This window comes from Drosophila obscura, unplaced genomic scaffold (genome assembly GCF_018151105.1).
Source record: "Drosophila obscura isolate BZ-5 IFL unplaced genomic scaffold, ASM1815110v1 contig_150, whole genome shotgun sequence".
In the NCBI taxonomy this organism is placed as follows: Eukaryota; Metazoa; Arthropoda; class Insecta; order Diptera; family Drosophilidae; genus Drosophila; species Drosophila obscura.
Genome location: NW_024542736.1, coordinates 239877 through 265539, shown reverse-complemented (window position 1 = coordinate 265539; position 25663 = coordinate 239877). Strand labels below are relative to the sequence as shown.

At 43.7% G+C, this 25663-nt stretch overlaps 2 protein-coding genes across 7 annotated transcripts; one reads left to right on the top strand and one right to left on the bottom strand.

Annotated features, from left to right (window-relative positions):
- Positions 1–1178: 1178 nt before the first annotated feature.
- Positions 1179–23619, bottom strand: LOC111066423. Its single transcript, XM_041596460.1, has 6 exons — positions 23466–23619; positions 3332–3591; positions 3079–3277; positions 2906–3012; positions 1777–2828; positions 1179–1726 (listed from the first exon to the last, which is right to left on the bottom strand). Exons 1-5 carry the CDS (start codon positions 23533–23535, stop codon positions 2697–2699), a joined length of 768 nt encoding a protein of 255 aa, XP_041452394.1. The 5' UTR covers positions 23536–23619; the 3' UTR covers positions 1179–1726; positions 1777–2696.
- Positions 4421–22843, top strand: LOC111066422. Of its 6 annotated transcripts, none has more exons than XM_022355019.2 (8): positions 4421–4627; positions 19357–19543; positions 19618–19705; positions 19764–20145; positions 20209–20525; positions 20708–20962; positions 22249–22341; positions 22399–22841. In XM_022355019.2, exons 2-8 carry the CDS (start codon positions 19379–19381, stop codon positions 22566–22568), a joined length of 1470 nt encoding a protein of 489 aa, XP_022210711.2. In that variant the 5' UTR covers positions 4421–4627; positions 19357–19378; the 3' UTR covers positions 22569–22841. The 6 variants fall into 6 exon arrangements, with proteins under 6 accessions (XP_022210711.2, XP_022210714.2, XP_022210713.2 ...); XM_022355022.2 differs by lacking the exon at positions 4421–4627 and adding an exon at positions 5497–5597 and having other exon boundaries at positions 22399–22842; XM_022355021.2 differs by lacking the exon at positions 4421–4627 and adding an exon at positions 5511–5711 and having other exon boundaries at positions 22399–22842.
- Positions 23620–25663: the final 2044 nt, after the last annotated feature.

Genomic DNA, 25663 nt, shown 5'->3' with positions numbered 1-25663 from the left:
TTATGCTTATCCCCATTTGGGTATGCAGTAGAGTAGAAGTGTATATGTTTGTTATCTCGTGTATAAGTTGTATAATAATAAGAATACCATTATCATATATTCTATGTATGTATGTATGTATGTATATAACTATAGTTCATATGTATGTCTCTGTAGGTATGCATCAATATCAATATCGCCCAACTGTTGTCTCTATATCCTATATATCCTATATTGCAATGCTCTTACAATGGTAACATTCACGCACACATACATACACAGGGCTGTGGAGAGCCGTACAAATATTTGTTAATAGATTTTGATTAAGTTTCATAACATTATTTCCTGATCTGCTTCACATTACAATTAGTTGGCTATAATTGCATGTACATACATATATTGTGTATTTATGTACTTTGATAATATATTTTTATCAATAAGCATACAATATACCAATTGCCATTTTAATTCATATTTATCTCCATTCGATATTACATTAGCTATTATCAAATACAAATTGAATGCTCAACATTTAACTACACAAATAACAGAACTCGTCGTCGCTTAGGCTCAACCATCTAATTGAAATTGAGTTAATATGGTTTTCTGCATATTTAATTAATTTGCTATTTTTCCCAACATTGAATTATGTATCTATTTTTGATTTACTTTTCATAATTAGTTTTACTGGCTGTTGCTATGGGCTGTCTGTCTGTGGTCAGCATCCACACACTTCCGACCCAAAAGGCCGCTGGGGCAGGGCAGGGCAGGTATATTTTAAAGCAATTTAAATCGTTGGAGGTCATTAAAAGGATGCTCCGTCACAAAGTGGATAAATTAACCAGCAATTGAGCTCCGTGAAGCGTATAATAGACAGGCAAACAATTGTTCGACTAATTTATGCACTCAATTTCACTTCCACTTAGGGGAAAGTACATCTCTGATATTCTGTAATACTGATATACATGCTTATGTACTGTACAGATATGTGTGTATAAATTGCTAGGATTATCCTCTGTGTATCGGTGGGCGTGTCAGAATTGTAGTTGTAGTTCTCATTTTAGTTGTGGCTCTGGCAAAGAATATCTTCTTCTAGGTTCTGTCTGTGTCAGTTCATAACGAGTTTGTGTAATTTACACTTTGCTGCTTTCGTGCAAGTAAAATAAAACAGATTTCATCTCGAATAATAAAACAAATGGAAATTGTGAATTGTGAACTGCTAGCTCTCGTATAAAGTTGTAAGCTCGTCTAGGTTTTTCTTTGGTCTTTTGTGCTCGAGTGTTTGCGTTGTGTCCTTCGGTTGGTTAGGGATTGGATTGTGTTACAAAGCTACACACATGGTAGTTACAACAACACATAAATAAATACATACACATACATATGTCTATCTCTGTTAAACCTTAAAAATACTCGCGCACACATTAAGCAATGCCTCTGAGTGTGCAGATGTGGATATACATACATATATAGTATTTGTGTAATTGTATCTGGGTTTTTTGGTTGCGTTGCGAGTTGCATAGGACTGATTTAAAGCTGAACGTTTAATACACACTAAAAGCATTTGCTTCTTACTAAAAATATTCGACAAAATCAAGAGTTAACATTCGTTAAGATCTAGGATATTGGCTGCTCCATGTCTCCACGGATTGGTGTTGCCTTAAAAGGTGTAACGAGCTATCGTACTCGCTCACATCAATTGGGAATATTTCCCGCATATTGTCTAACTAGGTAACTAATACATATATATCTAGGGATAGGACTCATATATAATATAATTAAATACATTTTTGTAACTACATATATGCAGTTAAAAAATCTGCCAGCGGCTAATCAACCAGTTCGCTTTAAAGTAGAAAATTGAGGCCAATTCAAGCCGAACCAAAGATTAAATCTATCCGGAAATTGATTAGCCAGCTTGCAATCCATGCTGTTGCTGTAGTTAGCTGTATTATTTCCCATATACATATGTATATCTTGCTTATTACATATAGGGGGGTACACACATCTGTACATATGTATATAATTTTCAGTTTACTGTACCTATTACACACAAGTTACACACATATTTTCGGTTAGGCTTTACTTCAGAATGCTTTTCATCGTGTAACATCTTGAGCGATTCTTTCAATTATTCAATTCATCATTACATATACATACAATATATGTTGTCGGATGTTTTGACATCTTGTAGGTATGTTTGCTTGTTGGTTTGTTTGTATTTATCTCAAAAGTTCATTAAAATAAATGCCTTTTAGTTTGTTTGCTGGCACTCTGGTACCGGAGAGTATTCAAGTGTTTGTTCATTGTTGAGTAGTGTAAATAGTTACATGTTCAGTTGGTGGTAGTTGGTGGTAGTTGGTGGTAGTTAGTGGTAGGTGGTGGGGTTCGGGTGTAGTTTGTTAGTTAGTTGTTTGATTAGTTTGTCTTGGTTTGCCTTTGAGTATGGGCTAAAATTACCGAAAAGGATTGGTTTTACTCACTCGCCCGCACACACTCGCGGGCAAGGAGCCTCAATGAAGTTGCTTAACATTTTCTAAATCATCCCGGAATGGCAGAAACTCGCATGCGAATTCAGCATACACACGGATCAGTACTTGGACTCCATCCTGCTCCCACTAGGTCCTGCGCCTGTGTATGCTGCTGTTTGTATTTGTATTAGTTTTGGGCCCCTCTCAAATGACACTCATGCGACGCCTGCCATTTCCGGTGGCCTCGGCTCAGTTGGCGTTGGCCAGCGTTTCGTGACACACCTCCATGTAGTCGGGGTCGTGCATGATGCCCTTTATCATGTCCTTGAGCATTGTGTAGCGTGGAAATATCGGATACATCTTTGAGCTGCCGTACTCTTCCTGTTTGGTCACACAGAAGCACACGGTTAGATAAAGGGAAAGTTGCCACGGGGTCGGACAGTTTCCGTTTCGCCTACCTTTAGTACTCGGATGAGATGCCGCAGCCCCAGATACTTTTTCAGCAAGCGATACAAATCGTTTATCAGCTGTGTGTTCTCGAGTTCGATTTGAGCCGTTGTCATGTCTGCGGATAGGACGGTATGCGAATGCACTTAATTATGGGTGGCAGTTTCTAGCTCATTTCACTTACGTTCCAATCGCTCCATCCGCTCCCGCCGCTCGGCCGCCTCGTCGGCTAGTTTGGCCGACGTTTTCACACCCTCACCTGACTTCTGGGTCTTCTCCATGATCGAACAGGCGCGCATCACGTACGAGGGCACAGTCTCCTGCTTCTCCTGACGCGGTATGTCCACCAGGGTCCAGTACTGGGTCTCCAGGCGAATGACTTCCTAAACGTATTCAATATTTAGTTCAGAATCACCTCGATTGTGGAGTGAACCAACCTTAATCATCAACTTGAGCATCGGATAGCGCTGGAACATGTTGCGCTGGCTTTTGGAGTCGCCGTATTTGTTCATGAGGTTAATGAGCGCCTTCTTGGCCGTCTCGTAGGACTCCTCCAATCGTAGTCGGAGCGAGCGCAGCCTTTCATTGGTTTCGATTACCTCGTCCCGTGTCATTCCACTCGGCGCTCCCTCGTCCTTCACATCCTGAACGATCCGACGCACACTCTGTGTGAATTTCCCAACAAAATTTGTGGTTGCTGTGAGCGGATGGTAATTGGAAAAATTTTAATTTAAACATCGTATTAAATTTAATATTTCTGGTGTTAAAATAAATATTGTGCGGAAATTGCACGAAACACTGTCATTCATGATTGGAAATGTCAGTAGATACGCGCATCAACCATGTAAATAATCTGCGATTCATGCGGAAATTGTTTGGCTATGGGAAAGTCAAACTATTATGCCTTGATGAGATCGCATCGAGAGTGAAAAACTAATTAAAAATATATTTCTTTTATATTTAAAGCAGACACAAGAACAAAACACACGCCTCGTCGCCTTGTCGACGCTGGGAACAGAACCGTTGACTTCTCGCTCGCGTGTCCACCACCTCTACGCGCACCACCACGGGAGCAAGTAGAACTATTATGATTTTTTTGCACTTTGCTTAAGTGGCTGTAGAGCCGTCTGTCTACGGGTTCTGTAATTTTTGTAAAACAAACCTAAAAAGAAACCTATTCTTAATTTTGTTGGTAATTTATTTGATTTAATTTTAAAGTTTAGTTCGAATTATTGTTTTTTCTATATCTATTATATTTACTATCATTCAACTGATGCAGCTGAAACCCACAAGTTTGTTAATAGGTTGATATGGACTGTGGTTGTTTTATTGTTATACTTATAGAATAAAGCCATCAATAATTGATCAATATTAACTGATATTGAATAACTATTAAATATTAGCGTTTGGTTGCATTCTTTTTTAAAACTAGGAAACCGATTTCCGTTCTGATTACGCTAATGATTAGGTTTCCACAGTGTTTTAAAAAATATTCATTTGCTTAAAAAGTCAATATAAAAACATTAATCCAAATTCCGTTTAGATACTCGTATGCTGTTCAAAATTAAAATTTTTTATTTCGTGAGACTTCTGGGAATTATCAAAATTTTCTTTTTTGTTCTACATACTTTTAAAAGTGGTTTTGGCATGGGTAAAAATATATAAATTCGAAAAATTAAAAGCTTTTTGGGTGCTCAAAGGAATTATCTGAAATATTTGGTGAAGAGGCTTACGTAAGTACTTGTGGCATCGTAAATTCTTGCTGAAATGGTTCCATTTATACAGAACAGTAAAGTTCATTCATTTGCATTTACGTTTTCATTGGTCGTTGAACAGACACTCCTTCATTTTCACGATGCTAATGATTTTTTTACATTAATGTATGGGAAAACTCCAGAACCGTTTGAGCAGCGCCCGTTTCATGGCCTTTTGATGGCGCAAAGTGCAATTAGCATTCGTCATTGTCTGTCCGTTTCCATGTCCGTAAATTCATGCAAAACGTGACACACTTCAAGGCCCTGATTTGTGTGTTTTTCGTGCCTAAAGGAAGGGGCTGGGCTGGTTCGGTGGGCTGCATCTTCATTGCTCTGTGTCTGACTCAAAACGTTGCAAATTAGTCGAGCACTGCAGATGCATCTAAATGCTCACTGCAATCGAACCGTGCTCCTCCTAATTAGAACCAGAGCCATCTGTTGACTCTGCCAGAGGCAGACGCAGACTCATCCCTTATGTGGGCATCGTCGCCGGAGCATAAAGTGCATTCCCAGTTTTCCAAAATGATTCATTCTCTCGCCATGAATGGTATGGACAAAGCGCCCGCACTGTGGTAAACTGGGAAACTTTAATTGTTGTTCTCTGGAGAAGGCCAAAGACATTGCACCCATGACGATGATCATGACGTACCAAAAGAGACTTTGCGCTATGTTTGATAGTCTTGCAATGATTAAATTGCATTAAAATGTACATATGTACATCAGTATGCATTGCTGAGCTCCGCTCTCGCATTTTGGGAGAGAGAAGAAGAGCCGCTGACAGCCGCTACCGCCTCTCTTTCTCTGGGTTGGCTCTCTCGCTCACTATGTCGGCCAGTTTATAAAGATTTACGCAAGGGAGATCAGTTCAGTGTCAATTGAAGAATCTGTCGGCAAGCACCGCCTCGACGCCGAGATCCGAGAAATACATAAAAGGCAGCAACAATATAAAGTAAAATAAGAATAAAATAAAAGAAAATTAAAAAGCGAAAAACGAGTAAACGTGAGCACGATAAATACGACAACCACAAACAAAGAGCTTGGCACGTTATACATAAATACATATGTATGTATACCAATCTACATGCATATGCTACTGGTGGATTGAATACATAAAAGCACGCATAATACATATATCGCGCTAAAAAGAAACGGGCAGGCAAACGATATAGGCCTTACTCCAATTGAACGTGAAATTTATTGGATTTAATTGTTGAAAGTAAAAGGAAAAAACAAAACAAAAACAACCGTTAAAAGTAAACAAGAACTGTTCAAACTATTGGAATTTTATAGTAAAAAAAAAAGAAGATTCAGTGATCCAAAGAGCGGGGAGCTTCAGAGAGCGTAGCACGCGCAGACAGATATACACACGCGTATCTTTAGTATAGGTAAGTCTGATCCCCCAGTAGATACGAGTAATACTACTGCTACTACTCGGGGACTGGCTGGTCTTATCGACTGCGACATTTGCTTGGTCCGTGACTCCTCTTTCAATGCATTTTCATGCTCTTCGGATCTTTCATCGCAATCTGCTTAATGGGCGATCATGGGCTTTTAGCCCATTGCTCCTAATTGGTTTATTGGCCTGGCAAGAACAACAACAACAAAAGCTGGCTGTCGACCAGTTGGCCTTCTACACGGCTTGCAGCTTTTTGCCAGTGCAACATATTTCCATATAAAAACTGCAATTAATCCATGTTGATGTCTTCTCTCTATCTCTTTTGCTCATTCTCTCTATCGTTACCCGCTCTGCCTCTCTGTTGTGGCATGACACTCAAATTTTTCACATTATTTTTTTTTTATTTACTGCTCGTTTTTGCTGTTTTGCATAAAATTTCGATTTTGTAGAATTTTTTCGAGACTAATAATAGTTTATTTTTCTTTTTGCTGAATAGTAGCTTGTACATAAATATACCCCATGATTCACAACTGGACATATTTTCGAATTGAAATCTATACATTTGAATAAATGGAAACAATTATAGCTAAATGGTTATTTGCACATGACATTTTCTACAGGGGAAATATGTATACATACATCGTTCAATTTTATTAAGAACGAGAAGGAAAGTTGTGAGTCGCTTCTGTGGACGCAACTCTAATTTTATACCCCTACTCAGTCAGTATATAAATGTGTAAGCTTATGATTTAAGTAGAAATATTTAAAAATATTTTACATTTTTTTTCTACTTTATGGGATCAGCAATGTTTCCTTCTCAGTGTTGCACACATCCACTTTTAGCACAAATCTAATATGCCCCTTAAGTTTTCGAGTACGGGTATTAAAACTTTTAAAAGATAACCTCCGACTTTTTCATTCAAAAATAAAATGAATTCAAGGAGTTCAAGAAATATATTTAAAGAAATTAATTTCAAAAAAATAAAATATTCAACATATACAGATTATATTATAATAATTATCAAGCAAAATTAAAATCAGCATTTATTGAACCAATTTCCAGGAATTCCAAAAACTTCGTTAAATACGAAATTCTTTAATATGGTGGCGTGACCAACAAAAATAAAGATAAGCCAATTTCAAGTGGATCCCCAGAGACTAAACATCTGATTGAAGGCCTGTTCAAGTCTCATGGGGAGCCAATGAGCCTATGAGCATCTGGGGGTCAAAAAATAAAGAAACACGAGCACACTTTTAATGAAGGGCTTGCCCCGGCGCAAACAGATTAACAATTGTAGAAAGCAGTTACGATTCGTATCTACAGATACCGGAGTTGCCATTGTCATTGATCAGAACAACACCGTACACACTCGTAGATGGATAAAAAAAAACCCATTTAGCCAGTTTAACTCGTTTCACGGCTCGAGTAAGTGCACCCAACTGGATCAGAAATTAAACTGGAAATGTCCCCACGCCCAATCTCAATCCCAGTCCCAGTCCCAGATTTACCTACATTTTGATGGGGCCAGACAGAGGACATCTTATAAGTAAGCCGCTTGCTATAGTTAACTTGTTGCCCCACTGCCGACAGGCATTGGCATTTGGCAGCTACATATTCCCTGTTCTGGCGGTGCGGTAATACCCGTACATTTGTCTTTCGGCGGATTCGAGTGGTGGGTTTTGTTGTCAGCAGCTAGCTATGCTCGACTCGTACATCGGAAGCTCTCATGGCCTTCAGTCTCATCCCACCACACCATCTCATCTCCCACTGATATCAACCAAAATGACGACAAAAAATTGTTTGGCTGCGGCATTCTCGCTCAGACCCATCGGCAGAGACGACTAATGAGCAAAACGGCTTTTGTTTGCCTTTGGCTTGTCACAGCTACTCGCACTCTCTCTCTCTCTTGCTCTGTCTCTCTTTGGGCCAAGAGTACCTGCGTAAACCGGTTGTTGCTAATTTGGCAAAACACAAAAAAAATACAGAGACATGTTCGTATGTTTGCATGGGGTTGGGGTGTATCTGTGTGTTTTTGTGAACTGCTACATATTGTTTGTCTTTGTTGGCAGTTTCTCAGAGCCACAGAGCCGCATAGCCATAGCCACAGCCACTGAAAACGGAGCACATAATTTGGCCAACAACAAACAAAACGTGTCTTTGAGAGGAGTTCGCTTTCTGCCGCACCGAGCATAGCAGAGCGGAGCGAAAAGTGCGTTAAAAGTATCTCAAAGATAAAGACAGCAGCTACTTTTCGTTTCGCACATAATTAAAGCTCTGCACGTGTCTCTGTGTGTATGTGTGAGTATGCGTAGGTTGTTTCCATAGCTGTGTGCATGTGTTGCCCTTTTGGCCCACGAAATATTTCAAGTTCAAACTTTTGGTATTGCTCTTTTTTTACGGCCTTACATTTTTCCATTCTGGAATTTCCAGTGCGCCCGTTTATCTTTTGTTTGGAACACCCATCCCCCACAGCCCCTATTTTTACACCGCTCTGTTTTGTTTATTCCGTTTTAATCTACACTTTTCATTTTCCATTCCATTGTTTACACAATTCTTTCCAGTTTTCTTAGTTCTGTACTTGTTTTTTTCATTTTGTTCTTGTCCGGTAAATTCGTAATTTCTGTTATCAGTCAGAGACTTTGGGATTATCTTTACTTTGGGTTTTCCCATCAAGCTTAGTCATCGCTTAACAGCTGGCCGCGAATTTCAAGTGGTTAAGATATGCCAGTGCATTTCTTTGACTCAAGGATCTGAATGCGTGAATGAATGTCTATTTTGGTATGGAGTATTTACAGTTCCATTGTTTACTCTGTGGCATGTACGTATGTAAGTGTCGAACACAGGTTTCTATTTAATTTCCATATTCCAACAAATTACACTGTGAAACTGAGCACAGTTTGAAGTCAGTTCGTAGTCTGGCGAGGCGGCAAATTCCTCAAAGTCAAAACCGCAGACACGTGCCTCTGATGATGATTATATGGTACGAGTATACGTATATGTGTAGTATAGCGTTGAGAGCTTCGAGCAGGGGTTTGAAAAATGCTTCCCTCGATTTTTGCGGTCACCCACTCAATTTCCCTCTGTCTCCTTGTGTTTATTGGTGCAAGCATAATTTGAGTCCATAAAGTCATCAGGGAAATTACGCTATTGTCGTCATAGTTTAATGATAGCTGAGATCATATTGAACTTTATTGTTTGGATTAGCATATTGGCACTTAAGTGAGTGTTAGATGCCAGATACCATTACGGTGGGAATGATGCATAAAACCAGTTGATTCAGTGACATAAGCACACAAATAACAGCTCGAAACTTCGACGTATAAATGCTTGAACCATTTAATGCTTGAACTGGAATCAATTTGTGTTTCTGTAGTGTAAACATACACAGCCAAATGTTCATTAATCTGCTTAAATGGCTCCTAGTCACATGGTAATGGCTGGCAATTCAAGCCTCTCTTTGAAAAGCGTTCAAAATCAATTAAACCTAGAAAGAGCTTCGCACTTTCCCCTTGGCACTGCTAACGAGGGCACTTTGATCAAAGCGTTTTCAATAAATTCCTATAATTAAAATGACAGATTAATCGATAGCATTTGCATGTGAAGCGAGTTAAAAAAAAAACTGGCATGACGTCAACAAACAACATTAAGTTGGCGTTCCGAAACACATGCAGATCATATGTTGGGTTTTTTTGTTCTACTCTGGATACAATTCTGTATTTTTTTATTTTGTCACTATTCAGAGCGGGTATTTCTCCTGCTTCCAAACACGGTTCTCTCAAGTTTTTTAATCCCCTTTAATCTGCAAATATCTAACCAAAATGATGCATCATTATAGTCTCAAATTGCTTAGAGAAAACCACAAAATTGAGAAGCAGGCACGGGTTTAATTTTAATTGAAGTTATACGACGAGTGCCATTTAATAGAGGAGCGAACTAACGAACTAATGTACATATATTTCCGCTTGCTAATGAGCGCCCAAAAATGCAGATGTTTGTTATTTACGAGTTCAAAGTCCCCAATGGCAACCCGAGACCAATTTAAGGCAATAATTTGGACACGCTTTATGGTCTAGAATAATTTCGCAGTGACTTTAAGCTATAAATAAATCACGCGCATGAGATCATACAGACAGCGAGACATCTGTAAGGCCTCAAAATGTCAAAATTGCTGTCATCTCAAGGAAGATTTGCAAAGAACAATACTGATTGGATTGGTGCTACTGGTGGCTGAGTTAATTTCACTTGGCTGTCTGTCACACAAGTTCATTATCTGCACTCTAATCACCTTTGGTTCAAGCGAATTTAAAATGAATCATCCGCATAGCTTGAATATATTTATTGTCTTTTTTGGCAGCATTTTACCGGCATTCATTTGGGATTGACTTTTCTGTTTTTGGCATTTTTGTCACAGTCGCTTTTGTGGACTGAAGCCACCTTCCCTTCCATTCCCGAAATATTTCTGTATGCCAAGGGCGTGGCCATCAATAAGCAAAACTAAATGAACGCATAAATGTGTCTCGACCTCGCTAATCCTAGTGGCACGTGCTGATTACCATTTCGTGACCCGCCATACCCCAATACCATACCATCCTGCTGCTAGTTACTGCTCCTCGGATTGCCAGCGGGGGGTGTGTTTGCTCAGCGTGTTTTAATTAGTTGGGTTTCGGAAGGAGCAGCATCGAACGCACCCAAAATGTAGGAACCGAAAACGATTTCTGTTTGACTAATTGACCGCGTTTGTGTGCACGTGTCTATGTCTCTCTGTGGGTATGGGTGTGTGTGTGTAAGTGAACTGTCAGCGGTAACGCCACCACCCACGCTCCAGTCCACGCCTATGTCAACGCCCACATCAATCATCAGAGAGTCGGAAATTCTGACACGCTTCAGATTTATTGAAATCGAGCAACGTGCCCCAGCATTCCCCACCCCAATGCCAATTTAAATGACAAACTGCAAGCTGCATTCCCGTGACTCGAAGTGTTTGCTTGCGCTTTCCCTTACAAATGTGGGCTGACATTGTCGCGCATTAGTCACTTATTGTTAGCTTAAATGGAGCGCGCCCATATTGTCTATTGATTTATGGTAATGAGGGAAATTTCAATTTTCAAAGCTGTGTAAATATTTGCACCTTAAGGGGGCAAGTGGCACTGGGAAACCTCAACTCGTTTCGCCTCAATGGAAGATGAGCAATAGGGAAGCAACAGGTCTGTCCAACTATAGCTGACTCGGTCGTTGCCGTTCCTGGTCAAGTGGATTACCATCATCAGCTCTCGCTCAAGCCGACCAAGATCCCCGACCATTCGGACATGACCACAACTTGACCTGAGCACCTCAACATTTGTGTAGGCCTACACAAAAATGTGTGTGGTCATCTGTCATTCATCACCGGCCCCCAGAGGCCCAGCAGGACTGGCCACAGTAACTAACCCAAGGAATGGCATTTCATCCGAGTAAATAGCTCAGACTATAAGCAACTAGCAAAAACAATTTCAGTTTATTACCAGGCAGGCTCTAGACAAATTGTTGACTTTGATTTGCCCATAAATTCCTGTGCTCTAATGGCAGATGAAGTTTCATACCAGTGTCCGTGTCCGGGCAGGTCGTATTGGTTGGGAATTGGTTTGTTTTTAGATTCAATTGAGGCGTTAAATAAAATTAATATTTGAAAATTTCCGGCAAGGTGGCAGTGCCTTCAATTTAATAATGGCAGTCAGTATGTTTTGGGTTTGCTCTACTGGAAGAAATTTAATATGCGCTATGGGCCATTGCCATGTATAAAGCCACTCAATATTTAATGTAGAGCGGGAGAGCGAGGAGGATGCGTATGAATATTTGTTGTGGTGTTTGCTTGAGCCTGGCATTTTCATTAAAACTTTAAGTCACTTTTGGTGCCGTTATTTGATGCCACTATTTTGCATAATTCAAGAAACTGCCGCCGCCTCCGCCTCTGCCGCAGTGGGGCAAACAGTCAAGACAGGCAGAAGAGAAAGTGCTGTGGCAGACACACATACGCACATGTGTAAACTGTAAATCCTTGGTCCTTCGTCGTTCTCCTTGTCCCACGTCCCATATCGTTGTCCCTGTCTCCTGGTAGGCCCAACTGGCAGGGCAAATAGACGGCAGGGCAAAATACACAAACAACCATCGAGCAAACGAACCGAAAGACTCCAAAGGCACACATGAGACCCAAAACGGAGACATCGAGAGTAGATGGAAATGGGATTTAAGATGTGGATGGGTACATACAGACATACGTATGGACAGGGATGGAGGAGAGAGAGAGAGAGATCCTTTCGGTCTGCGGGGCTGGGAACACATTTGAACTTTTGTCATTCAAACCGAAAAAGGAAAACATATACCCGTAGGGGGGGTAGGGTGGAGAGTGGAGCTCCAATTGGTGCCACAGTTTAACAGATAGTGGCGGTCGCACAACTGCGGAAGCAGCGTGTGGCATGCAGCATCAGCATCCACATCCGCATCCGCATCCGCAGTGGCCAACAGCAGTAAGTAACGGCCACAACGGCCATGATAATGGCAATCTGTCAGTTTTGGCCAAACTAAACAATGGCCCAGCCGAGCAACCAACAATGCCATGAATGCCATGGACTCTCCATCCATCCATAGTCCATCCATATACACACACACTCGTACACCCATTTGCCCAGACAGGATAACGCATTCAGTCAGCGAGACAAATTGACAGACAATTTAGCTGTCAATTGTGCGTCGCTCGTTTTGTGGGGCGGTCGACAGTTGAACCAACATCCTGGCATTCTGACATTATGGCATTCATTCAGCTCCAGCCATGGACATTATTATTTTGGTTTTGAACGGACCACCAAAGCACATGCATACAAATGGCAATTGATGGAATGGAATAGACTGCCCTGGTCTCGTTCAAAGCGAGTGTCCCACTCCACTTGACACCCACCCACTATATCATAGATAGATGCTACGAGTATTTCTGCATAAGAGTATTTAATTTTCGACTAACCAAAGAAGTAAGCCCTCGTTTTGGCTTACATTTGCCCCTGTTCGCTGTTCGGTCTCAGCTTTTACTGTATGGAGCAACAAATGCAAAGCAAAACGAAATAAAATGCTCCGATTTACCGGATGACGGTTGAGCCGATTCTGCCTGCAGGACACAACAAACTGCTCTGAAAGCCTCGCCTCGGAATGGGCTCAGTGCCACAGTAAATATGTGTAAGTAGCTGTAAGCTTATGAAGCAGCTGCTCACTCTGGGGGCATTTATCATACGCCGCGTGGTCCGGGCGTTGACATAACAATTAAGCCAATTGGCTGTGCTTAAGCCATGGCCAAGGGGGCTGGCAGCGAGAGCGTAATATGTACCTGCAGCATGGACACGGCCTGTGTAGCTGATAATCTATTTCCCAGCTATATTTCACACTGACAGCCTGCCAGTGACACTGCCTGCTCCGACATTTTGCTCCATTTTGCTCCATTTTCCCGCTCGGTTGCCAAGTTGCGACCACTTAAAAGTGGCGGGGCTGCCACATCGGGCATATCCCATCTCCGCAGAACCGCCCCGCCCCGACCAGTTTTCAAGTGCTCCACAACAAAATATTTATGCTTTCCGCCACTTCCTCCGGCCAAGACATTTGTATACCGGCGCTGAAGGAGCGGCCGCCGAGTGCATATAATTTCGTTGGCTTTGGCACTGGCTAGGGCTCGGTCTTTGGCTTTTGGGCAACTTTTGCAATTAGAACTGCAGCAAAGTAGCCAAGTGGTTGCTCCCAAAGTGCCATCAACTTTGGCAGCACTTGAAGTAGCAAAAGGACCCTCATCCCCGACCACAACTGTCCCTACTGCCCGCTCCCAGACCGGGACTGGCACTTGTTGGGCTTTTAACATGTGGATATATTGTTTTCAAGTCCGTCCCCTCTCCCGGTATTTCAGTAATTTTCGCTTGTGGCTGGTGCCGTTGTCACCCACAGTGAGGGAGGAACCCTGCGGAATGCAGCAAAGTTCACATGAATGTGTCAGCCTTTGTGACTGTTGCCATTATTTCTGCTGCTGTTGTGTCATCCGCCATGTGGAGAAACAGTACAAAGCATCGTGACAACTGGGATAAACTCTGTACAGGGAAGAGTCCATTCCATTGTTGGCTGATGGCCCTGACGGATGTGGCCAGGAGATGATATCACAATTGCTGTCCGTTGATTCGCAGGAAAGGTGCAATAGATAATCACTGAACCAATGGATGTGCTACAAGTCTTTCCACTCCGATGCTTGTTGGCAGTTACAGCTACAGCTACAGATATTATGCAACCATCTCTCAGCTGTCTGATTCACATTGCATTGTTTCCTGAAGCTCTCACAAATAAGCAAACCATAACTGCACAAAAAAAAAAAGAAAACCCATTTTCCACATGCATTGTTTCTCTCGTGTTGATGCCCCACTTTGCTTTGCCATCAGCATGGATGTGTGTGTGTGTGTGTGTGTGTGTGCGTGCCGAATAAATTTCATTTTGAACAATAATAAGAAGAAAAGTTGGCAGCATTTGGCCTGAAGCCCGGGCTTCCAGTCAGATCAGAATCATTCTGGCACGAGTACTGGCAAAAGGAGCAACAATGGCGAATGTTGCAATGCGTTCGCTTTAAATAACACACAGAAAAACAAAGATAGGAAAGAAAAAACTGTGGCAGCTGGCAGCTGACGGTTTCCCATGGTCAACACCGAGGGCCAACCGAATATCCCACGTTACGCATACGCACCATTGAGCGGCCAAAACGCATTACGCACAGCGTGGTGGGCCAATGCAATATGGTTGCAAAAAGATCTCCAACAGCTTAATTACAGGCCAGGACCCATTGATTTGGCGTCGACAGGAACATCTCAATTATGCAGGGATGCAATATGCCCAGGCTTCGATCTGCCCTGTCCAGGCCTCCCCTAATGGCTATTTGCATTCTGTTGCCGTTGCTATTGCTGCTGCTGTTGCTCATGTCCGTGGTCGTGTCCGTTGAAAATACGTCACAAGAGTTGACGTGCGACACTTTGACATATGAATAGAGCCAAGCCGGCAGACACACACACATAGGGGAAATAACTGTGTCGGCTTCTTTGTGGGCACACTCGTACGGACAGTGTAAGCCAATTAGAAGCAACAATGTCTGTCATATTGCACGCCCCGCACGTGTTCCGTTCTTTTTGGCATCATCAATTTACGCTCAAAATTTCCACAAAAATTGCATAAAATCCAACGTAAACACAGCGAGCACAAAGAAGAAATAATAAACTTTGAAATTACATTTTTGGGAATTCACTTTCGATTTTCCACCGATCATCATCATCGACATCATCATCAGCGTGCGAAATGATGAGTAAAGTCGAGCAGAAGAGGGCACGGCACGGCACGGCTGTTTATTGCGTATTTTGAGGTCAGAGCAAACAGTCGTTTCAATATGGGTCGGGTCGGGGCAGAGCCCCCTGAGTCTCGACCGTGGCAACATCTTCTTACCTCGCTGCATGTTTACGCCACAGTGTTTGCTTTTAATCGCATCTGCAATGAGTTTTCCGACTTTGATGAGTTTGCTCGCAGTAGCCTTGGGCCTTGCGACTACCAAATTTCCATATCAATTAGCAGACTTTGCTCCGATCAAACCTTTCCGGCTGTTTGCGCAGCGCCCCCTCGGACATAAAAGTCTACCCATACAGTGTGTAGCTATACAGCTATATATCTGTATAAATAAAAGTACGAGTATAATGAAATCCGATTTTCCGTGTCACTTTATGGCTTTGCCCGCCGTACAGTTACTGGCCCGAAACCGACGAAAGCAACAATGACTGAGAAGGGACAGGGCCAGTGACAGTGCCAGCGCCAGCGCCAGCACAGGGTCGGAGGAGTCCAAAGGAAATGTAGCTTCGATAATCGTTCGTTGTTGTCCTCGTTCAGGTGTGAGGGTGAGCATGGAGAGGTGGGAGACAACTTTTATGATGGCATGATGGTGCCACACTTGGCTGGCCACATCATCTTTTTGGGGCCACACAGTTTGCCAGCCAAATGGCCACGTTAAAGTGGGTCCCGTCCCAAACAGCCCAGAACTCGATGCCTGCCGTTGGGCTCGGTTGCCGTTTGAGTTTGAGTTGGGGGTGAATCTGGCTGTTGGCGAAATTGCAATCTCCCCGCCACCGATAACTTTCTAATAAGTTGTAATCGACGTTCAGTTGCATGTGTGACAGGACCCGCTGTGTATGTGTATGCCTGCCTGTTGCCAGGCAGTTTTGTGGCAACTTTTTCGCTCGCAAAACTCAATTTGCCTTTGTGCATTGCCACAGATGGTGCCGTGGAGAGGCCCGCACAGGCTGCCACATCACAGGCGCCCGCCTGTCCGCTGAGGTGAGAAGTGCACGGACCCTGCATATAATTATTAAAATTGTGAATGGACTGGACTGGACGGGACTGGACTGGGCTGCATTTGTGTCATGAATAATGCACAGACACATTTGGCTTAATGAAAAATGCCGCATTTAATATGGCTAATGGCTTTGGTGTCACCTCTTTCCCGGCATCGCTGTGAGACCTTTTAACTGGATTCACTTCAGCTGGACTTTTCTGGCATTTATCCAGGGTCCTCGCTCAACTTTTTATTACATCTTCGGAATCCAATTAAATGGAACTGCTGAAGCAGCTAGCCAAAAACTCATTTTATTATGCCAAAAATATAGCTGCAAAATTGATTACAATTACTTTCCGTTGCAGGCCAACAATTCACCTGAAGAAAATTGAATTATTTATGGCCAAAACGTTTATAAAAAACACAAAATGCAGTCGACAGCCGACAGCCGACAGCCGAGGGTCACAAAATGCGAAAAGGCGAAAAATTCAGTTATTGTCAGATGCAATTCACGCTTTAAGAGAAATTCTAGAAATAAAAACCACTTGAAATTCAATTAAAATCGCGAACCATTTCTAGGCAGCCAGACATTTCTCGCTGTGTACGAGAAATATTAATATTGAATATTTAATGGCGATTCGATCAGCCGTTGGGCAACGCACAAAAAAAGTGTGGGAGGCGCCAGAGCACGGTATCCAGACCAGATACAAACAATGAGGTTTTTATTCCTCTTCAAGCCGTTTCATACTCGAATGTACATACATATGTATTTATGTATGATGGCAGGGAGGACCGTATTTTTATGTTCCTTTTTTTTATGCCAGCTTTTTTTCGAGCTCATTGCTACAGTTGCCACTTGTGGCTCACTCTCCAGTTGTTGTTGTTGTTGTTGTCTGCAACAAATTGGGGGTTATTCCCCCAACAAACTTACAATTTCCGTTGGCTATTCACACAAATTTTTGGAATTGAGTTTTTGCCCGGCTCGACTGCCCCCCATATATTTTCAGCTCCAATGAACAGTGTTACTTGTGTGTGGTTCAGCAGGCTGATTGCTCTGCTCTGCAAGTGTGTGTGTGTGTGTGTGTGTATCAGAGTCTATAAATAGGATGATGGCCGCCATACTGTCGGGCTGCATCCACACAACATTTAGCATACTTTTATGGGCATCGACTGCAGCCGGAAACGGGAAATGTATTTTGGCAATTTATTTTATTTGATTCCCACAGGATATGTTGGCCAAATGAGAATTTTACAGTCACCGCAAAAAAACATTTGGCGCAAAAGATTCAAATATTTCGGTAATTATTACGTGCAAAATCAATTAGGGAAATTAAACAATTCAGCAATTTTTAATTAGCCATTGGCCATCGAATCCGTGGAATTTAAAACCAATTTACGCACAGATTTCCATCTCTGAGCTGATTTACGGTTTAACAAAATCCCCTCTGCACTTGTCGTACTTCCCTTTCTCTATTTTTTCCATTTAATTTTCGTATGTTTTCGCGCTTATCCCATTCCATCATGAATTACTTTTCTTTGCTCTGTAATATAATATTTTTTGTATCGCTAATTGGACTATGACTCTAAGAAGAATAGAGACAAATAAGCTTTGTTTTGTGCGTTTGTTCTGGTGTTTTCTACTCATCAATTGAGGACAAGAGAGTTCGACATCTGCTATGCCCATGCCATTTCTTGAAATTAAAATGTTATTTCTGGCATCGGGTTGGCAAAAAATATTCCAATATAAAAGTCGGGACCATTTTTACTGATGATTTATTTCTGGAAATTTCCATTAAGCACAAAGCATTTCATTCTCCAAAGGCGAAACAATTTCTTTTCGAATACAAATGCAACGTCGAATCCACATTGGTTTAAGACACAACAATTAATGATTCAGATATTATTTTGGGGGGAGGGTCGAACAAGGGAGATTCTAGAAGGAATACAGCCGTCAATAATTCTGCGAATTTGTCCATTGACGCAGATCTTACGTACTTGTTTTCATGTTTTTCCTTAAGAGCTGCCAACTCTTGTGACTAATTGTTGATATTTTATCATCTCTGTTGCTTTGCTGATATCAGCTATCTTCTGTAGAGATAGCGAATCGGGGAAAACCGTGAGGCATAGATATTGGGAGAGAGAGAGAGAAATGGGAGCATGTATTTGGCAGCTGTTCAAACTTTTGGTTTCTCCTTTATATTGAGCAGAAGCGTTTGTGCTCGCCTCAGTCAGAATCGAACAGGCAAAAGTGGAACATCGAAGTAGAAAATAGAATTTACTCAAACTTAACAATCGGTTAGTGGTGTTGGGGTGGGTCGGGGCACAGTACTCCGTGCATTAGAATATTAAAATACTTGAAACAATTGGTGATTGTCTCGTGGTGTAGGTGCTGGCAAAGTTTCTGCTTTTCCGCTTGTCAGCGCTCAACAAGGCTTGCCACATCGGTTTATGGCCGACGAACTTTCGACGTGCTGCAATAACTCTGGCAAAAACTAAATAAAAATATACATAAAGAATCGAAAGCGAAACAGAAACAGAAACAGAAAAGTAATTCAAAAGTTCACCGCAGAGCGAAACAGGCAACAAAAGCCAAGAAAAATTGAACTCAACTTGATGTCTAATTTAAAACAAACCTCAAAGCCCAAACCAAACTCAACCAAACCAAACAAAAACTAAGCCAGATCCTGATCCCGATCCTATGAGTCAGGCCGAAAGCCAAAACAAAGCCGCAACAAAATTTACAACTTCAAAACTTTCGCACCACCAGAGAGAAGAGGCTGTCGTGTTCCCCTCCTCCTTATCGTTATGTGTATGTGTGTGTATATGCATGTTTGAGTGGTGTTGTGTGTAGGGGGGTTGCCGGGTCAAGTAATTGAGATTGAACTGCAGAATAAAAGTTGACTCGGGGTAACGGAAACTAATGCACAATCTTTGCCCGGTGCCAATTGCAGACGCCACAACAAACTGAAGGAGATGAATCGAAGTTTGCCGTCGAATGGCAGCCACAGCCACAGCCTCGGACTTCCGGCTCTGCTGTTTACCCTCCTGCTGTGTCTAGTCGCCCAGGCCGCCAGTCGACCCTCGACGGAGGATGACACTGACATTGCAGTCCTGCCCCCGGATACGGACAATGTGGAGGTAAGGCAAAAAAAAGAAAACAAATAGTTTCCAGTGCAATATTTTTGCTGACCCCTGAAATTCTCTCACTTCAGATCCATGAAGTGAGAATGGTGGACGGCGTCATGCAGGCGGACCATCCGGTGATCATGTACAAGGAGGATTTCGTCAGCGAGGATTATGGTGAGTCACCGACCAAGCCTCACACTGAAGTTGCACTGATGTCATGGCATTTACACAGACCCCAGCAAAAACAAGACCACCGCGGTGCACCACAAGAAGCGCAAGCACTCCCGCACGCATCACCATCGCCGGCAGCCCCAGCTGGAGAAGGAGGAGGAGAAGATCTACTTTGATGTCCTGCCCGACAAGCCCATTGTGCTGAACGATGACCTGGAAGCGGCGCCGGTCAAGAACATGGACGAGGCCTCGGAGCTGGTGAAGCCCACGAAGGAGGAGTGGCTGAGGAAGAGCCACAAGAAGTACCACAGTCGCCAGCGTCGTCAGGCCTACACTCCGTGCGACCACTCCAACTACTACCAGACCCCGTCCCATGCGGTCTACTTCCGGCACCCAGCACCGCCCTCTGCCTATTACTATCTGCCACCGCAGCCATCACAAAGGTGAGCAAGATCATGGCCTGTCACCCGTAGAAATCCTCTACCAAATACTCTGTCCCATTGCAGATTGCCAGTGTCCGGTAAGAAGCCTATCCTGCCCGGCAAGCTGCCCATTTGGCAGGACAAAACCAACGAGAATCCCGCCACCCCAACGAGCATTGACAGCAGGGACGACTTTCTGCTGCACAACTCTGATCCACAGGAGGCCGATTTCTCGATATTCGATCAGCCCAGGCCCAATCCCAATCTGATCGGCGGCGGCAGCGGTGGCGGCGGCTCTGCATCCAGCTCTGGCTCTGACATAGGACGGGACAATACCATCAGCAATAGTCGGCCGCCAAAGAACAATCAAGTGTGGGGTCCCAGCAGCAATACCCGTCCAGGTAGGTCTCGTCCCGTCATGCCACAGCGCTACCCGAACTCAGATACCATTCCCTAAGAAATTGTGTTTGTGTGATTAATGAAAGGCTTTGCTGCTAACCTGCCTCCGCTATCCTATCCGCTAGCTGTCGCTTGTTCTTCTACTCGTCTTGACCTATTGCCCTCTTTATGAATTACTTAATAGCGAGCCGACCCAGCTGGTCATCGACGCCGACGACAAGTCGGCCGTGGAACTCCCGGCCAGTGACTGCCGCGCCCACCAGGCCTCCACTCACGCCCCGGGCGACATCCGCGCCCAAGGTTACCAACTGCGTGTGGGCGATCGTCAACTGCTGCTCGAAGGGCAGCAAGAAGATCCGTTACAACTGCTTCGAGGAGTTTGGCTGCAGCGGCGCCTTCTGGGGCATAAATCCGTGTGCCGAAGAGACCGTGCTCGATGGTTCGTTATCCAGAGTGTTGAACAACAATTTTCAGTAGGCGTAGCGTGGCGTCGCCTCGCGTCGCGTCGCTTAATGGTGCTACTTGCAAAGTATTACCCAAAATCTCAAATAAACAAAACTTAATTTATTTACGCGCATAAGTCTTAACTTGGTTAATAAACCGTTCGCTTTACGTCAATATTATGTCTGTCTACGTTTCTGTTGCCCGCTTAGCGAAGTTCCAGGGTATACAATAAGAAGAATACCCATAGGCATAACCTGGTGATGGCTACACAAAACTCGAAACATTCAACCACAATTTCTGGCACTGACACTGATACGAACATCCCACATCCCATCCCATCCCATCCCATCCCATTGAAAACTTAAACTAACTTATGGTCATTGTCTGGTCTGGCATCTATTAAATAAGCAACCACAATTACAGTCCTTATGGTCTGGCATATACAGATATTATTTGCTTATCCCATCACCGCCTCACTTCAGTGCCATCCACTCAACAATCGAATTAAAGTTTCGTAATTGCCCGATACAATTTGTCCTTACAACTTATGTACGATGGATGCTGGCTTAATTGGATATCAATTGAGTGGTTGGCTGGTCATGTAATGCAGCATCCTCCTCCCATTCGACTCCATTCAATCGCAATTACCCAATCCCAGCAGCCATTACAATTAGCCGCCAGATCGTGGAACTGCTGGATAGCAACTGGCAACTGGCGACGTGCAACATGCAACTGGCAGCTGTCAGCTGACACTGACCATTGATAGCTTATCTTTTAATTACCCATCTATTACGTACCGCAAAATACAATTTACACCTGCAAATCCAATTGCAGTTTGCCACAGACATACGATACAAAAGAGAGAGAGAGCGAGTGAGAGGAATAGCACTTCTCTGCCTCTGGCCTCTGGCCTCTGGCTGGGAATTGAATGAACTGTTCTTGGCCCTAAGCTGTGGACATCCGGCCGGGAGGGATATAATTACGTATGTTGCACCTTCATAATTGATGCAATCAGCTGATGCCACTGTTCATTGTGGCATAAATTACAGCCAGTTGTTAATTAATTGAATGCATAAACAGTTCAACTCAGAGCCATCAAAGTACACAGCCGAAACACACACAAGGGCGGCATCAAACCCAAACCCAACCCCAAAACCACAACACCATATTTAACCAGTCAGTCACCCAGTCACTCCGTCATTCAGTCACCTAAGACACTCACTCACCCACACACTTGCACTTTAACACGATGGTTTACATGCCAACGCTTCTTAATTGCAGCCGACGAACGCCTCCAAGAAACCTATCCCCTTGACTCGCCCGTGCCTGTGGCAGCATCAGCGCCCCTGGCGCCACAACCTTCCTACCGGCAAGGTAAGTGTCGACGCAAATTCGCGATTTCGATAACCTGCAGCTATTCCCCTTTTTCAGAGGCCGTGCAATATCCCGAGGAGCTTGACTATGAGCCGGGCAGCAGCTGCCATCGCGCCTCGAAGCTCTGCTGCAGTCTGTACAGCCGGAACATAGGCTCGCTATACGACTGCTTCCAGCATCACGGCTGCGATCAGAGCCTCTCCAATATAATCTCCCGATGCTCCTAGTCTCCACCCCCCCACTGGCCTGGGATGCGGTCAGCAAAGCTTTTAGCGTGCCTCGTGTCTGCCAGCTGCGTCAGCGACTGCTACTGCCACTGCATATGCATATGCATTTACAATTAAAATCTAATGAGTTTTGTCTGTAAGAGCAGCCTCGTTTCGCACATACTGAGAGCTGCAGTCAAAGTTTCCTAATTAGTTGTAGGAAGCAACAGAAATTCTAGTCGGTTTATGTTCCCTACTTGTGCGCGTACTGCATCAAAGGCTGGTGCAAACGGGGCTGTGTCTTTGTATACTTCTTATTTACATTAAAAATATTGAGTAATAAATGTTCCAAAAGACTAACCCAATATGTAGATGATTGAACCTATAACCTATATATAACTCTTTAATAGAAGTAACAAATCAGTTTGGCTTGTCTGTGGCTATGAAAAGTTGATGTACTTGCAAACAGAACCCACATAACAATTTAATTATCAGTAATGAACAGTCCCGTAATGGTTTAAGGCAATTTCTTTTCTGTATTGAAGTTGGCACTAATTTCCGAACCATTTGGATTCCCATTTGAAGCTCTTTCAATATTCTCTTTCATTATTTCTCTGCGCCCTTCACCCCCATTCAACACCTCTTGAGCTTGAAAGCAAATAGCATTGGGCGGGACAACGACAGCTTGACAACAAATCTCCGTTGAGTTAATTTGCCAGCCTAATTCCATTTCCCGTGGCATCCAGAGGCCCCAATCACTGAACGTAAGGCGATTAGGCAGGGCTCTGGCTCCGCCATCGCCTTCGCTTTTGCCTCTACCTCAGCCACCACGGGCCTCTTTTGAATTCTATTCCAGTGAATAGATAGATCTGATCTGGGTTAGGGGGGCTACATATTCTTAAAGTATTTTCTACTCACCGCTGCCGCTGTCGTAGGATCTGGTGGTGGAGCCACTGGTGTTGGAGCGCTTTATCTCACGGCGACCCATGCTGCTTGGTGTTTGTGGTTCTTCCTGGTGTTGGGGGGACACGTGGCACGTGGCAAGAAGTGCACAAGCTGTTGATGCTGCCGCTTTAGCAACGGCCGAGCTGTAGTTGATATTGCTGTGGCTGTTGCTGTTGCTGGAGTTGGAGTTGCAGTTTATGTTTAGTGCTGGGGTAGAGGCTGTGTTGCGACCGCGACTGACCCACAGTGGCTGGTCAGCAGTGAGTGGTGGACGAGTGGTGGGCGGGAATTCGAAGTAGTTGACCTGCTGTTGATTGCCAAGCAAATTGATGGCCGGTTTCGTGGCCAAGCTACTCGTGTTTTCCGCGTGGCTGGTGTGACTGGAGCTGCTACTGCGTCTGTGCTGGTGCGGATGATGGTGCGGATGCTGTTGCTGGGAATGAGGTGATGTCTGTGCCTGGTGGTGCGGAGTGCTGCTGCTGCTGCTGCTGGTGTTCACTTGGTGCGGTGTGGGCGGTGGCGGGGGGCAGGCGTTGTTGATGCTGCTGCTGCTGGCGGAGGATGATTTGCGCAGTGACGATGGTCTCAACCCTTTGACAGGGTATAATGGGTACTATCGTCCGGCAACGCGTACCCAATCGCGACGGTCACTGTTGTACCAGATGCCTGTAAAGAAGAGAGACAAGCACACACACACAAAAGTTGCGGATAACTTTGCTCGATAATCGCATTTGTAGCCCCATCGATGAGCGGACATTAACTGCATGCACACGCACACACTGACCGGATTAGGGTGGTGAGCTGGGAGTGGGGAGCGGGTAGCGGGGATGGTCCAAAGTGCACTTAAAGCCAACTCCCAATATCGACGCGTGTCCGGCATGACAACGCAGATTGCGTATACGCCCCGTTAATGTCGGCCATTAGCAATGCCATTTAGGACAGCCATGGGCGGTCGTCGTCGTCAATTTTGGCAAATATTTGGCACACGAAATCATTTTGCGCTAATAAAATGTAACGCCCAGTGGGCGTCGGGCGGGGGCAGCGGTTCATTGATTTCCTCTAAAATGCCAAAACCACAAAATGCGACACACTCGTATCCACCCAACCCCTGGACCGCATAGTAATTGCTTTTTATGGCTATAGCATTAAGATTTACAGAGAAATACCATTAATACGAGTATCTATGAATTTCGTTGGCGTTTGGGATTACTGAATGTTGGGCAATCAAAAATTGATTAAGTCGCCGCCACAATTGAAAATTTAATGAAGCGTTCACATAAAAGTAACGCTCAAAGCGAGACAATGGGAATTACCCTGCGACCAGTGGGGAAATATAAATTCCGTTTCCACTGCGACATTTCTTAAATCCATCCCTTTTAAGAAGAATTCAAAGAGCATTCAATGCAATAAAAGTCAAGCAAATAGCAATAGAAATCCATGTGTATTACCTTTTATATAGAAAGATATGCAAGTGGAAGCTGCTAGCTTTTGCTTGGTCACAGCTCCACAAATAGCACACATAAATACAGATGCAAATGCTGTTGTCGGAGCTGTTGCAGGAAAAATCAATTGATTAACTGAGAAACTGAAATCGAATCAACGACAACTCTCTGGCCAGGCATACCATACATCTGTCTATATGTAAGTCTGTGTTCTGTGAGGCTTGAGTGCGCTGGCCAGGCAAATAAAATTGCAATTGCCATAAACTCGTTTCGCATGATATTAAATTATGGCCAGCATACAATTCTCAAGTGGCAAATCAGCACAGAGAAAATAAAGGGAAAGCGACTCTGGTTTGGAGTGGTGTGGATTGAAGTGGGGAAAAGTGCAAGCAATCTGAAGGCACTTCTTCCACCCCATCTGGCTAGCTCTGGTCAAGACCAGCTGCCAGTTCAGTGTCAGCTTGTGCCAGATGTGTCGCGGCGCGACACAAAGCCCAACTCCCGGTCGGTCCCACTAGCAATCATTCGCCAGCTCATTTGCCAGGACCCACAGCGAAAATCATTTTCATTGTCTTTTCATTTGTCTTTCGTTTCGTGGCTAAAAGAGGAGCCTTAAACAATCCCGAATATGAACCCTTTTCAGGCTTATTTTTAGGGGAATGTACTCCACATTTTTCCCTGATTAAACCACAAATCAATTTGTAATTTAAATTTAAATTTAATGAGCAA